The sequence below is a fragment of the Leopardus geoffroyi genome, chromosome C1 (genome assembly GCF_018350155.1).
Source record: "Leopardus geoffroyi isolate Oge1 chromosome C1, O.geoffroyi_Oge1_pat1.0, whole genome shotgun sequence".
NCBI lineage: Eukaryota > Metazoa > Chordata > Mammalia > Carnivora > Felidae > Leopardus > Leopardus geoffroyi.
The window spans coordinates 134,926,409-134,940,918 of NC_059328.1; the positions used below are offsets into that span (position 1 = coordinate 134,926,409).

The 14,510-nt window shown below is 41.5% G+C and overlaps 1 protein-coding gene across 4 annotated transcripts in view; it reads left to right on the forward strand.

Annotated features, from left to right (window-relative positions):
* ARHGAP15 (Rho GTPase activating protein 15) overlaps positions 1-14,510 on the forward strand; it is a 618,637-nt gene that overhangs the window by 562,746 nt on the left and 41,381 nt on the right. The window contains exon 14 of one of the 4 annotated variants that reach the window (XM_045479691.1): positions 8,851-9,256. The exons of 2 other annotated variants lie outside the window; for them this stretch is intronic. In XM_045479691.1, coding sequence (XP_045335647.1) covers positions 8,851-8,893 — 43 coding nt within the window. In that variant the 3' untranslated portion in view covers positions 8,894-9,256. Of the gene's footprint in view, positions 1-8,850; positions 9,257-14,510 lie in introns of those variants that run through there. One more of the 4 variants, XM_045479692.1, reaches the window with a different exon arrangement.

The following is a 14,510-nucleotide window of genomic DNA, read 5'->3' on the forward strand; positions in this document are numbered from 1 at the left end:
CAAAACAATCTCAAATTTTTAAGTGGGGGAACATATGATAAAACACTTAATTCCCCTGTAGTATACATTGTTCAGAGAAACTCAAAATATCTTAGAAATGGGTGGCTTTTAGAGATGACTAATGAAATCATGTCATTCACTGAGTTTCAAAAATAGCTTTGGAAGAATATATTTGCTGCAGGCTTTAGATGCAAGTAAACATTTTTATAGGAGACTTGCACTTTGTAAAATAGGTTGAAAAGAAAACTAAAAAATCTTCCCTTTTGCATTGACTCTAAGAAAATCGCCCAGCTGTTCATAGAATTCCAAGGTGAAGGAATGATATGGCTGAATAGACAAATCTCATGGAAGCATGCCAGTTGAATGCCTCATTGAAAGGCGAAACTGTTGAGCTGTGGCTATTTTCTGAGAGTAAACTGATATTTAAAGCTTCTCTGTGGTCTTCATGGATGTTAAATAAAATATTCTACAAAAGCATATCAGAGGCAACTCAAATGATGATGGCCTAGAAATACAAGAGTTGTATGAGGATACAATGGTAAGGAAATAATTCATCCACCGTGACTTTAAAATGGCATTGTGAGCATTTCTGATATTTTGGGAGAAACAATGAGACTTGCCTAAAGAATGAACTTGAAAGCCCATGATCTCTTGCCCTTCTCTCTGGTCTTTAAGAGCAATGGCTGGTGAAGCTCTCTGCCTCCCGTCAGGCCTCTGAGTGCTCAGCTCTGGTGTGCTTTGGATCAGGCTATGTTTTTCTGTGCTGTCTCTGGCACTCCCCCCTTTTTCTGTACACTTTGGTTGCTCACCCAACCATAATACCTGATAGCCAATGACTTGCAGGCCATGGGTATTTTTACTGGAAAATGAGGAACCTGTACAAATTGTTATTTTCTTTTTTCTCTCTTTTTTCTTTCCCTTTTTTTTTTTTTTTCGTTTTCCTGAGGGACAAGGGCTGCAAGTCGTTTGAAATAAGCCAGAAGCCTAATAGCTCCTTTGCTTGTGTATTTGAAATGGCACCCTAATCACTTTGAAGAGCTAATGTACTTCCTATGGGCCCGAAATTTCTCAACTGGACTCCTGTGGCAGAATTTGGCCTGGTAGTTAAGAAAATTAATTACTCTGATCGTGAGGATGAAGCAATAGTTCCCAACTCCCTGTAGTAATCATTAAAATGTCATCTACTTAGGAGACATCTTGGCACAGGATTTATAAGGTTTGTGTGCTGGGGACTAAGGTTCAATGATCCTTCCAGTGGTGGATCCTTGTTTTGGAGGAAGGCTTTGGGAGATAAGGTTTTTAAGACAGGAGGGAAATTATTACTTTAGATCTTTTATTTTAACATTTGAATGGTGACATTACCCATTGAATAATAGGAAACAAAACAAAACGTAAAATGACTACTGTCCATCTACCACTGTCTTCCCTGTTGTTAGTGGCGGTCCACCCCATGGGGGTATTTTCTCATAAGAGGTAAATTTTGTAAGTTGCCCCATCCTTCTCCACTATGAATCTTGGCCTTTTAACTAATGGAAAGAACCAGGGATTTGGAATCAGAAGACATAGGCTCAAGTCCCAACCTCACCCCTTAGAAGCTGTACAACATTAAAGAAAACCTTTTAATATCTCTAACCCTCCCTTTTGGTCATATGTGAAATAGGTCAAATAAATTCACACTTATTAAAATGTTTATCAACTGTGAAATCCTGTCTATTCCTTTATGTCTTAAATGAGTGCCCTCTGTATCCCGGGCACTGGACTGGATCACAGGTTGGCAAAGTATGGCCCACCCTCAAGCTACATACAGCCTGTTGCCTGTTTTTGTCAATAAAGTTTTATTGGAACATACACACACCTATATGTTTGTGTATTGTCAAAGGCTGCTTTCATGCTACAGTGGCAAGAGTTAATAGTTGTGACAAGTTGCACAAAGCCAAAAACATTTACACTTTGACCCTTCACAGAGAAAGTTTGCTGACCCCCTAAACTCAATACTAGGGAAATACATAAGACTCCTACCCTCACTTGTCCTGTAGCCTCCTGGGGTAGATAAATTGGTAAACAATTGCAATAAATATGGTGCAATACTGCAAGACACTGTGAGAGCACCAACCAGGAGCTGGAACTTAGCCTAGAGACACCAAAGAATGCCTCCCAGAGGAGATGGCACAGGCTATCTTAAAGATGTCAGTTAGGCAGCCAGCAGGCCTACTACAAGCACAGAGAACTGTGGACAAAGACGTGTGGTGTTGGAGACCTATGGTATGGCGAAGAAAGAGTGAATCCTCTGACGTGATTGGAGGATTAGGAAGCATAAAAGAAGTAGCAGAACATAAGCCCAAGATGTAGTGAACTAGAGCTAAGTTGCGAAGAACCTTTCACAGGCTTTCTTACGAAATTCGAAATTCATTTTGTAGACATGAGGTAAATCGTGGAAGGGTCAGAAGCAGGGAGATAAGGTCATGCGATTTCTATTTATAAAGATCACAGTCTTTAAGGTAGCCTGTAGGAGGGCAAACTGGAGATAGCGAAACCAGTTAAGAGCCTGGGGCGAGGGTCAAAGATAGAGACCCCAAACTGAAGAGATGCTGGGGGAGGGGACAGGTAACAGGGGTGGATACAAGAGGCACAGAGAGGGTCGATTCAATAGGACATACCCACCAAATGTATGCAAGAGGTAAGGAAGAAGGATTTCAGGATGGCACCCAGGTTTTGAACTAGCTGAGGGGTGATACCCTCAACTCACTAAAAGAAAAGACTAAACTTAGAGGCATGACAGAAGTTGAAAATTGGGGGCTGTGATGTGATTGGTCATTCTTTATACTTCATTAGTGAATTCCATTCAAGGATAAGCAAAATCTGCTGGGAATGCAGGAAAGGTGATTGGGATCTAGATACGAATTTGGGAGTCATCATTTTAAAGGCGGCAATGGGGGTATGGTCACGAATACTGGCAAAGGACAGTATGGAGCCAAAAGGGAGCTGAGGACAGATTCCCAGGGGTGTCTAACATTGAAAGAGTGGTCAGAGGAAGACACTGAAAAGGATCTGAGAATGGCATGCCTGGTGATAGAAAACTTGGCAAGCACAGAGGTATTATATTTTGTGGCTCCAATTGTTACTCCTCCATGGGAAGCCTAGTAAATTCTCGTAACAGAACATTAGGCAGAATTTCTGGTAATGACTAGCTATTGTTCTAATCCTTATTCTCTGGTTCCTGAGAAATCATCGGAATACATATAATAACCTAGCAGGAAAAAACTGTTATTCTATAGCATAATCAGGTCCTGAAAATATCGATGAAGATGGAAATTGTAAAGAACTGAACTCTGCCGTTGGCTCATAGTTTCCAGGAATTTGTGTCACTTCGATTCCTGTTATATCCCCAAAGCTTAGTACAGAGTCCCACATATCATAGATACTCAGTCATTTTCGTTGAACAGATGGAATCACATGACTTCAGTGAGTGAGAAAATAATAATCGAATAGCTAGTAATGGTTCCAGTTAAGATCAAGTGGAATCTTGGAACTTTGATATGTAGTTCAGACTACAACCAGAGAATATTCCATTTTGAGGGGATTGGTTAGCAAGCGGTTCCTCTCAAGTTTCTGTCTCCTCACCTGATATTTATCTTTTCATCATCATGAAGAGAAAAGCAGCTCTAATTGCAAAAGAAGCAATATTAATATTAAGGTTTCATGTTAAGAGGCCCTGAGTACAATGAATGAATAGTAAAAGAGGCTTCCCCTACTGAGGGAGCCTTGGTCAGGGACTCTGTGACCACCCGTCAGTACTGGAGCCTGTTAGATCAATCACTGCACTCCAGGGTGAGATGCCAGGGTTTCTGATTTCTTAATTGTCTGGTATTTGTAACAGATCTTGGAATAGAAAAACTTCGTTTCACATCTTCTGTCATTATTCCCACTGCTAAACTAAAGGCTATCATTCCTATTGCCTATCAACACAATCATCCGGTCCATCGTTGGTTCTAGATTCAGTACTGATTTCCTAACCACTTTGAATTCTTTAGCATTAGGTGAAACAAACAAACAAAAATTATCTTGATTACAAAAGCTTGTCTTCTGTTATTAAGTATATAAAAATTTGATTCCCCTGTTTAATGGAGCAGAGACATAGCAAACTTCAAAGTAGAAGGGGGAAAAAATCAACCAGACCTCAAGTCACCTGATTTCCAGTCCACTAGACCACACTCTGCCTTCTTGCCAATACCAATACTCGATTATGTTTCCAGGGAAGAAGGAATGGTAAAACAAAAAGTGAGAAAGACCAGCCAACTATGATAGAGGCACAGGCCTATCACTTGAATCCTCCCCCCCTTTTTAATTGAACACCAGCTATAATCCCAGCTCTTTAAATAAAATTACCTAACTAATTAGTAAATTGACATATTTATATAGGGGGTTTTCTGGGTATCTGTTCTCTCTCTCTCTCTCTCTCTCTCCCTCAATCTCTCTCCCTTCCTCCCTCCCTCCTCCTTTTCTCCCTCCTCCCTCCCTCTAACACATTGCTTTCCACCCAAAAAGCACCAGGGAAAGTTTTATTTCTGGGATTCTTTCTAAAAACAAGCTTCAATTCCACATTCATTAATGCTGTGTGTGTGTGCGCATGTGTGTGTGTATGCACACTTAGAGAAAAGCACGTTTTTTTAAAAGGCAGTGATGGTTCTGCCTTTTACCACCTTCTTTCTCCTCTTTAAATGGAAAGCACTGAACCCAGATGCCCAACCACGGAAGATATTCTTCCAGAAGCAGCATCTGGCTTCCTGGCAAGCCCTTCAGGCGAGTTGTTTGGGGAGCTTTGCAGTTGTCTCTCGGTCTGTCACGTGTAGCAGATACCATGGCCTCTCTGGCTGGCATGTCCAGGCAGCTGCCAATTCCTTTCAGTTCACCTTTAATTCTGAGAACTAGTTTCCTCATTTTCATTTCTTACTGGACTTATTTTTCTCCCCACTGCCCGTAAGAATTCTAGGACAAGAGGGGCCCCTGGGTGGCTCAGTCGGTTAAGCGTCCGACTTCAGCTCAGGTCATGATCTCATGTCTCGTGGGTTCGAGCCCTGCATTGGGCTCTGTGCTGACACTCAGAGCCTGGAGGCTGCTTTGGATTCTGTGTCTTCCTTTTTCTCTGCCCCTCCCCTGCTTGCACTCTGTCTCTTTCTGTCTCTCGAAAATAATGAATAAACGTTAAAAAAAAAATTAAAAAAAAAAAAGAATTCTCGGACAAGATTGTTTTCTCGTTGCTGTCTGCCTGTCAACTTCCTTTGCTGGCCTCTGTCTTTTGAACCAGAATGAAATCCTCAGACACTTAGTCCTACATTAAAATAGGTTACTTTAAATAATATTTCTTAGCCATTTCTTGTCAGCATAGCTCCTTGTAAACTGTGGGGTTGTTCCCTGAAAAGAAAAGCAAACATTCCATCGGAGTAATTTATTCTGGTCTGTACACAAGACATGAAAGTGTTCTTGACATTTGTGTATTATTTAGTTAAATCATATTGGCTCCCACATCCTTGCCACACCACGAACAAAAGAGCAACACAGGACTGGAAAAGATGAGGCAACACAGCAGCATTTACAAACAGCACCTGCTTCCGGATACTAAATTTTTTAAAGTAGGTTCGTTTTTGTTTTTTTTTTTTTACCTGTTAATATGTATATATATATTTTTTACTTGTGAAGAATTCTGTAGGGTTTTTTATGGATAATTGTTGAGAACACAGAGTCCGATGGTAGCCCACGCACGAGGAAGCCGTGACAAGGTGCTGACAAGTCCGGCAGCAGTACCCAGAATGCAGAGGAGAAAGCAGAAATTAGAGCTGCAGGGTGACATCCAGGAATAGTTAACACGGGATAGCTGTACGTTCCCATGTTCTTGGGTTTTTTTTTTCCTCATGCAAGAAAAAGTGCAGATTATATATGAGATTTCTGATCTCGAGACTGTATTGTCTGGGCTGAGAGAAGAGTGGACTTAACAGTGGACAGGAAGAAATCTCAGCCATTAATAACAATTGGTCTGTGGCCAGTGACAGACCCGACACACACTTGACTTTGAAGAGATACACAACGGAAATCATGGGCTTAACTGAAATGAGAGCGTCTGGGGAACAAGGACATGAACTGAGGGGCTGTTTGGATCAAGACATTGGGAAAATCTCCTTTGAGATCACCTACATGACAGTATAGCTCAAATTTAAGATTAGAATTCTTAAGTTTGTTTTATCTCTGCCTCAATGACATTTTTCGGTCTGTAATTTTTCCTCAGGTTAACTTGCTAATGTGTACAAAGGAAGTTGAATATACATGTGGAATTCAGAAACTTTATACCAAATGTTGCCCTTTGTGTAGAGATTACTGTGTCTCACTTCCAGTAATTTCTCCTCTTCTGTATCATATTCACATTCTTCTTAACCAGGCTGTTTTCTCTTCCATTGTCCCCTTTCTTTTTTCTGCCTTTTCTCCCTACATCATCATCGTCCTCACTCTGAGAACTCTCTTCATCCTAGAGCACTGGCTGCCTACCATCAACCTCTCATTTATGCAGAACACAAATACACATCGAGTGACTATCATGATAGATGCTGAGCTGGAAATGAACACAATTTTACCAGGATAACAGTCAGCCCCTAAGAGCAGGGGAACCTTATTCAGTTGTGATGTTTCACTTCTGCTCCACGAAGTCCACTCCCCTCAGCTGACTCTCACCCCCAACTTTCTGATGCCAGCCCCTCCTCTTCTTAGGAGATTTGCAAACCAGACTTTCTTTACAGGGATACTGTGAGTGTATTGACTGAGGAGACTTCTGTCCTTTTCTGTCTTATTTTCAAAGAGATAAGTAGAATACTTTGGGACAGAGCCACAGCAAGCAGTAGGCAAGTCATAGGTGCTGGCACTTTGGCACTAAAAACACTTACTTTTCCCTGCTGTCCATGAACAGACAATCAACATACACCTCTTAATAAATATTTTCCTTTCATCCATTTTGTTCACTCATTCATTCTTTTCACTCATTAATTAATTCTTTTATTTCCCATAGTGTTTGGGATGAGAAAAGATAAAAGAAATTACCTCTGCTCTACAGGAATTTTTATCTAATTAATTTGTGTCTCTGTGCTTGGACATCAAAACAATTTTCTCACATAGTGAAAAGATATGCAAAGTAATGTTTTACCTAATCTGATTTTTTTTCCCATTTGAACACTTTTTTTTTTTTTTTTGCCATCATTTCACATCCCAGAAAATTTCTTCTCTTAAAAACAACTCTTCTCCAATTAAAGCACAACTCTGTCCTCTTGGCTTTCTGCTCCCTCATCTTTTCCCACTTCTTTTTCACTTCCAGCTGCCATTCCAGGGTCATAAGTGCCTCCCTGGTACTGACCTTTGAGTCATCAGAAGGGGATTCCATTCATGCTCCCAGAGCCATATTTAGAGATGGAGATCCCCCAGAGAGATAGTGAGGTATTTTATGGGTGGTTTACGTGTCCCACTATATTTTTCTAACCATCAAGAAAGGAGAAATAAAATACATGCCCTGTTCTCTCTGGCCTCACTCTCTAGTCATATTGCACTGAAAATAACCAATTCCTAGAGTGCCAAGCTCTTAAAGTCATTCATACTTCCCTGGCAATGACAGGAATTTACCCTTCATCTTGGCAGAGGAAGGCCTATTTTATTCACCCCTCATCACATTCTTGCTATTCTCTGCCAGAGTTTCCCCTCCAACACCCTACAATAGGCTAGGTAGGCCTAGAAGCAAGTGGCTACATAGGGAAATGAAAGAAATGTTCCTTGTCACATCCTAGTTATTTCTGATCCCAAAGTACTTCAATCCAAGAAATGGTAATATAGAAGAAAACAGGCATGCCGTTGTGTGTGAGACCCTGGGAGGAGGAGATAGCAGGGGCGGGGAGGAGATGGCCAGAGAGACGTTTTGTTCATCACGAACGCAGCCACCTGAAAAACACCAGCTAATTAGCAGTCTGTAGCCACACAACACAGCAGTTTAGTACAAGAAGTGAACAATACTTTACCTAATTGAAACTACAGTGCAGACTTAGGTAGACTGCATGCAATTACACAGATTGGAAGTCAGCCAGGACACTGAGGTTAACAATCCCTTCTCTCACAAAAAGCACCACGGGAACTCTAATGACCACAAGTGGTAAGGGCCGTTATCCTGCATCCCATCCAAAAGGCCTCACCTCTCACAGCCCAGACTCCATCAGAAGTGCTTTATGGTGTCAACTAATTGGCTGGGGAAAAGGGTGCCCTCTGTGGGCGCAGGTGCACCTTTCCCAGGAGACACGCTTACGAGTACTAGTGTGGAGGGGGCTTCAAATGAGAAGGGACGTTTGGGTGGGTCACGTGGTGGGCAGTGGGTGTTGTGAAGACTTCTCAGCCTGCTAGTTCAGCGGCCAGCACTACTACGGCCTAAGCATTCCAGAAAGTTCTAGGCCAGGATTTCTTAAACTTGAATGTGCTTACACATCAGGTCACCTGGAGATCTTGTTAAAAACGTAGATTCTGATTCAGGGGTTCTCAGACAGGACCTGAGATTCTGCATAGAGAACAAGCTCCCAGATGCTGCTGGTCTCTAGGAACCACAATTTCTGAAGGCAGTTCTTACAGGGAAGAGGGAAGAGTTCTTCCTGAACCAAGAGAGCAGAGGCTGGACAAAGAGAAAGAGGACTTTAGAACGAGTTTAACACCCTGAATAATCAAGTTGGCTTTCATTTGTCCTAGGAACTAAAGAACAGAAACATAGGGAGTCCAAAATGGTAAAGAATCCAATCCACTCCTAAAATCTACTCATAAAATGTCTTTTGCTCTTGGGAGACAGCAGGAGGGACGGCGTCTGGTTCCTGAACATGTTTCATGAGTGACACACCTACTCTGAACAGTGATGGGATTTTACCCTCACTGGTTAGTGCTGTAGCAGCGACACACCGGCCAGCAGCAGCCTGTGATGACCTCCCAAGAACCAAAACTGTCTTTCAAGATGAATTAAGAGAAGACAAGATAGCAGAATGCAGACCTTCAAAGCTTGACCAATGGACGGTGAAGGGAGTGATAATCTTCCTTCAAAGCTTTGTAAAATAGAATCAGAGTTGCTGCAGAACATCAAAGAATGGGCCATTTTTAAGCTTATATTATGCAAACTTAATTTATTGCTGCGTGCTACAGAGGCTTTCATGCTAAAACCCGCATGTACCATTAAAAATTTAATTGTTAGTTGGATTAATGATTATATTCTTTATCTAGTTATTTCCTAAGTGCTTCTTATACTGATATCTACGTATTTTGTGACTTCTTGATGATAGAATTCACTTTAGATGTATGGGAAGGAACACACACACACACGCTCGCATACACACACTTAAAAAGCAAGACCCAATTAATCCCTGGTGAAAGGAGCATGAGTTCCTACATTTAGACATGCTGTAAACATGCTGTAAACTAGATAAGGCTGGGGTTTAAATATACATTTATCCTAATATATAGCTCATCAGTATAGCTGCAAAATGCTATTACTTGCCAAAGATATATAAATTTAGGGTATCATTCAAAATATATCATTTGAAATGCTCCACTGTCTAAAGCCAGCAGGATAAAGTACATATACAAAAAGGAGAATAATGTAAGTATCCATCAAGGAATCATCAGGATGTATGGAGTGTCTACTCTGTGCTCCACACCACACTGGGGAGATCTGGGTAGATAGAAGAAGTATAAAGTAAGAAATGTAAAGTTCCGACAGGGGACAAAGCACTTAAGAGGAGAGAGCAAAGAAGAATTAACTGTTAAGGAGTAGGTACAGACAGAAATAGACTACAAGAGTTGAGAAGTCTCCAGTGAAAAGTGGACATTGAGTTAGGCTTTAATGCACAGGTGGAATTTTGGAAATACCAGAATGTTCCATGGGCCGGCTTGAGAAAGGCCAAAGGAAGCCAGGATGTGGCTGTGAGCAGCCTGTGCCAACCGTGACAGGGAGCAAAGGAGGCGGAGACCCAAGTGCGGGGAGGAGCCAGGTTATGAGTGGTGCCTGCAGAAAAGCTGGAATTTCATGTCTCAGATTCTACCGGGAACCAAGGCAGGTTATTGAGCAGGTGAAGAACTTTTGTTTCAAGTGTCTCAATTTATTAAGCAGTCATATGAAAATGATTTGGGGATGGACGGGCTGAAGAAGGGGGCTGGAGCAAAGCGGGTTAAACTGAGCCATTATCTTGCCATGACCAGAAAACAATTATTCCCCATGTTGGCTATGGAGCTCTGTGGGAAGAGGGTTATTCCTAGACAGACTTTCGAGGAAGTCAAGAGTTCTTGCTGATTGGTTTGATATGATGGATGGATGACTGGGAAGAGTTGAAGTCAATGCCAAGGTGTCCAATTAGTAGACTAAAGAGAATGGAGATGTCACTGGTGGACTGGGTCAACTTTGGTGGAGCACCACCTAGGTGCCAGGCACTCTTCTAGGAACTGACAATCCATCAGTAAGCTAATGCATTTAAGTTTAATCACCTTTGCTCACATGGAGTTTATGCAATACATATAATATAAACAAATAAATAAAACAAATAAGCATAATAAATAAGGAAATACTACATATATTAGACAGTGGTGCCTGCTAAGGAACTCAAGAAAATGGGGCAGAGGAGGAGGATCAAGAGCAGTGAGGGGGGTTTGCAGTAATAATTAAGGTCCCTTGGAGAGAAGGTGATGTTTGAGAAAAGATGGGGAGTTAGTGAAGTAGATACTTGGAGTCAAAGCATTCCAGGCAGAGAGGACACCTAACATGTGGTGTCTACAGGAACCGAGGGAGGGAGGGGAAAGGAGGAGAAGGAAGCCATATCATTGACAAGGGCCTTATGAGGCACTGGTCTTTTGCTCCAAGTGAAAAGAAAGGGAGAGCCAGTTGTAGACTTGGGAACAGGAATGGCATGAACTGACTTCTGTTTTAAAAGAATCAGGAGGTGCCTGGCTGACTGAGTCAATAGAACATGCAACTCTTGATGTCAGGGTTGTAAGTTGAAGCCCCAGGTAGGGTGTAGAGATTACTTAAAACAAACATCAACAAAAAAACCCCAGTAAAATCTTTAAAAGAACCGGTATGCTGGGGTGCCTGGGTGGCTCAGTCAGTTAAGCATCCAACTTCAGCTCAGGTCCTGATTCCCAGCCCCACAACCTGATTTTGAGCCCCGCATCCAGCTCTGTAATAACAGCTCAAAGCCTGGAGCCTGTTTCAGATTCTGTCTCCCTCTCTCTCTCTGCCCCTCCCCTACTCATGCTCTGTCTCTCTCTGCCCTCAGAAACAATGAATAAATGTTAAAAATTTTAAAAAAATAATAATTGGTATGCTGAGAATATATCCTAAGAAAATTGGAAAACTATTTAAATTATCCAGTTATCAGTCTAATTGGAAAGAGTTATTTGTGGGGGGAAGTGTTCCAGGCATTTGCCTCTGATGGGTTGAGAGAATCTGAAGAACTGAGTTCCGGCCCCGGCTTGGGGGTGAGCTTCTTGAATAACTTTAGGCCTGTCACTTCACTACTTTGCCATTGTTTTGTCATCTTCATCATGGGAACAATGCTTAACTTTATCTACTGTGTGTGTGTGTGTGTGTGTGTGTGTGTGTGTGTAATCGAATGAGATAATACAAAGTGAAAGCCAAGCCTATATACTATATCAGAGTTTAATAGGTTTGGAAATCCAAGCAGAGTGTCCAGCCCAGACACTTGATCTATCTTGCACTAAATCCAAGAGAGAGAGAGAGTGGAAAGAGCACTGGATTCAGAACCAGAAAACCTAGGTCTTTGTCTTGAGTTGATGATGCTTCCCTTAATAGTGTCATTTGGATAACACACCTTCTCAGAGCATCTGTTTCCTCTTCTGTGTTGAAGGAGGCAATGATACCTATACCTCAAAGGACTTCATTCAGAGTTACCTATAAATAAACCCGCTATAAACTATACAGCACCAAAGACATGAAGTCACCCTTCCCCCAAGCATAGACAGCTCTATGTAGTCAATCCTTTCCTCATCCTTGGGTAACTTTAATTCTTTGAAGGCAGGAATCATTTCTTCTTGGACTTGGTAGTGCCCTGAGTAACTAGCACAGGCTAGTGCAACAGGAGGTATTTAACAAATCATTTTAGCAGGTGGGTAAGTGAAGTTATGATATTAAAGGAGATGCAGATTTGGGAATCAACTTTTTAGGGTTAAGATTCCAAATCATGGAAGTGGGTGCACTCCCCAAAAGAGTTTAGAGCCTAAAGAGAGAATATGGTAAGAAACACACCACTTTAGGCTCAAACGCAACAAGAATCACTAGCCATGAAAGGGAAGCAAAGTAGAAAGTAAGCAGATAATTCAGAATAATCTACCTCACACCTGTCAGAGTGGCTAAAATGAACAGATCAGGAAAGTACAGATGCTGGCAAGGATGTGGAGAAACGGGAACCCTCTTGCACTATAGGTGGGAGTGCAAACTGGTGCAGCCTCTCTGGAAAACAGTGTGGAGGTTCCTCAAAAAATTAAAAATAGATCTACCCTGTGACCCAGCAATAGCACTGCTAGGAATTGACCCAAGGGATACAGGAGTGCTAATGCATAGGGGCACTTGTACCCCAATGTTTATAGCAGCACTTTCAACAATATGGAAAGAGCCTAAATGTCCATCAACTGATGAATGGATAAAGAAGATGTAGTTTATATATACAATGAAACACTACTTGGCAATGAGAAAGAATGAAATCATGCCATTTGCAGCAACGTGGATGGAACTGGAGGGTATTATGCTGAGTGAAATAAGTCAGTCAGAGAAGGACAGATACCATATGTTTTCACTCATATGTGGATCTTGAGAAACTTCACAGAAGACCATGGGGGGAGGGGAAGGGGGAAAAAGTTACAAACACAGAGAGAGGGAGGCAAACCATAAGAGACCCTTAGATACAGAGAACAAACAGGGTGGATGAGGGCGTGGGGGAGAGGGGAAAATGGGTGATGGGAATTGAGGAGGTCACCTGTTGGGATGAGCACTGGGTGTTGTATGTAAGTCAATTTGACAATAAATTATAGTTTTAAAAAAGAATAATCAGCTTATGACACTTTGGAATTCACCTGGGAACACCACCATGCCAAGACAAAACTTGGCCTGTGGAGGAGACACCATATTCAAAACCAATCTGGAGGAAATTGACACAGTACTTTTTTATTCATTGTGATCTTAATATTTATTTTAGTCATTATCACAATTTGAGGATTATAACTCAGTCCTAGGAAAAGTGGCCTCTAGGCAATAAAGAGTTAAGACCAGAAAGTTCACTCCCTGTGCCCTTATTTTAATCCCTCCTTCCCTGCGGTACCACGAAATGAATAATGCCTTAGACATTGTTTTTGCAATGCTAATATTTGAACAGTAAAAGATACCTTAAGACCTTCATCAAGATTTTTTAAGGCCTCATTTAATGTCAGTGTCAAGGTTCTGTGAGGAATAATTAATATAACAAAACAAGGTCTATGTGCCCATCGATTGCCAGGGGATTTATGCAGGTAACTCATTAATGCCGCAGGGGGTTCTGCATGTAAATCCCAAAGCCTCGATAGGGAAATGGGACCCAATGATTTTTCCCCCTATAAAAAACACAAACAATGACAAGTATAAAAGCAGATAACCTGAATATCTATACAAATGGCTGTATGGCTTGTAAAAGTTTTCCATTTACATCCTGTCACCTCTTCTTTTCACATGTATAAAAGATGGGACAATTATTTCAACAAACCTACCCATATAAATCAACGCAGTTTTGCTGTGGGAAGACTGGGTGTTTAAGGCATTTAATATTTCAGCATTGCCAGATTATCACCCGGATCCATTTCGTTTTGTGGTCAAGTGCATGATTAGCACTGTGACAGGATATTGGCCATTTTCATATGAAGATCTGCAAATCCTAGTAAACAAATACCAGTTGGAAAAATTAAGAACAAGTCTGTGGACTGGAATGCACCCTACTTGTAATGGGAACAAAAAGCTGGCAATCAAATCTAAAGAAAAAGCTAAATCACAGCAGAATGACCTACTTTAAGGCATTTGCCAAAGAGGCAGTGTTTTTAGACAGCTCTTCTGAAGTAGCGTCTTTCTGTCTATGCCATCTGCAGATTTATTATTGCCTGAAAAAAACAACCAAAAAAAAAAAAAAAGCTCTATTTGAATGATACTGAGAGCCTGTCTATAGGAAAGATTCCAGTATTGTGGGCACCACACCCACACCTACTGATGTGGTCCAAGGTTTTGCTTTAGAGGCACCTAATTAAGAAACCCTGACTCATTTACATGGAGACGTTTGATCTAAATTACACTCCAAACCGCACCAAATTGGGAGCATCTGTGAATGTGAAATGTTTGTTCCCTGTGACGGCTAGAACAGGGCCAGCTCTGGACGGCACATGTTCAAGTGACGAAAAATATTTCACATGTAACGTACTTCTGAGACCCA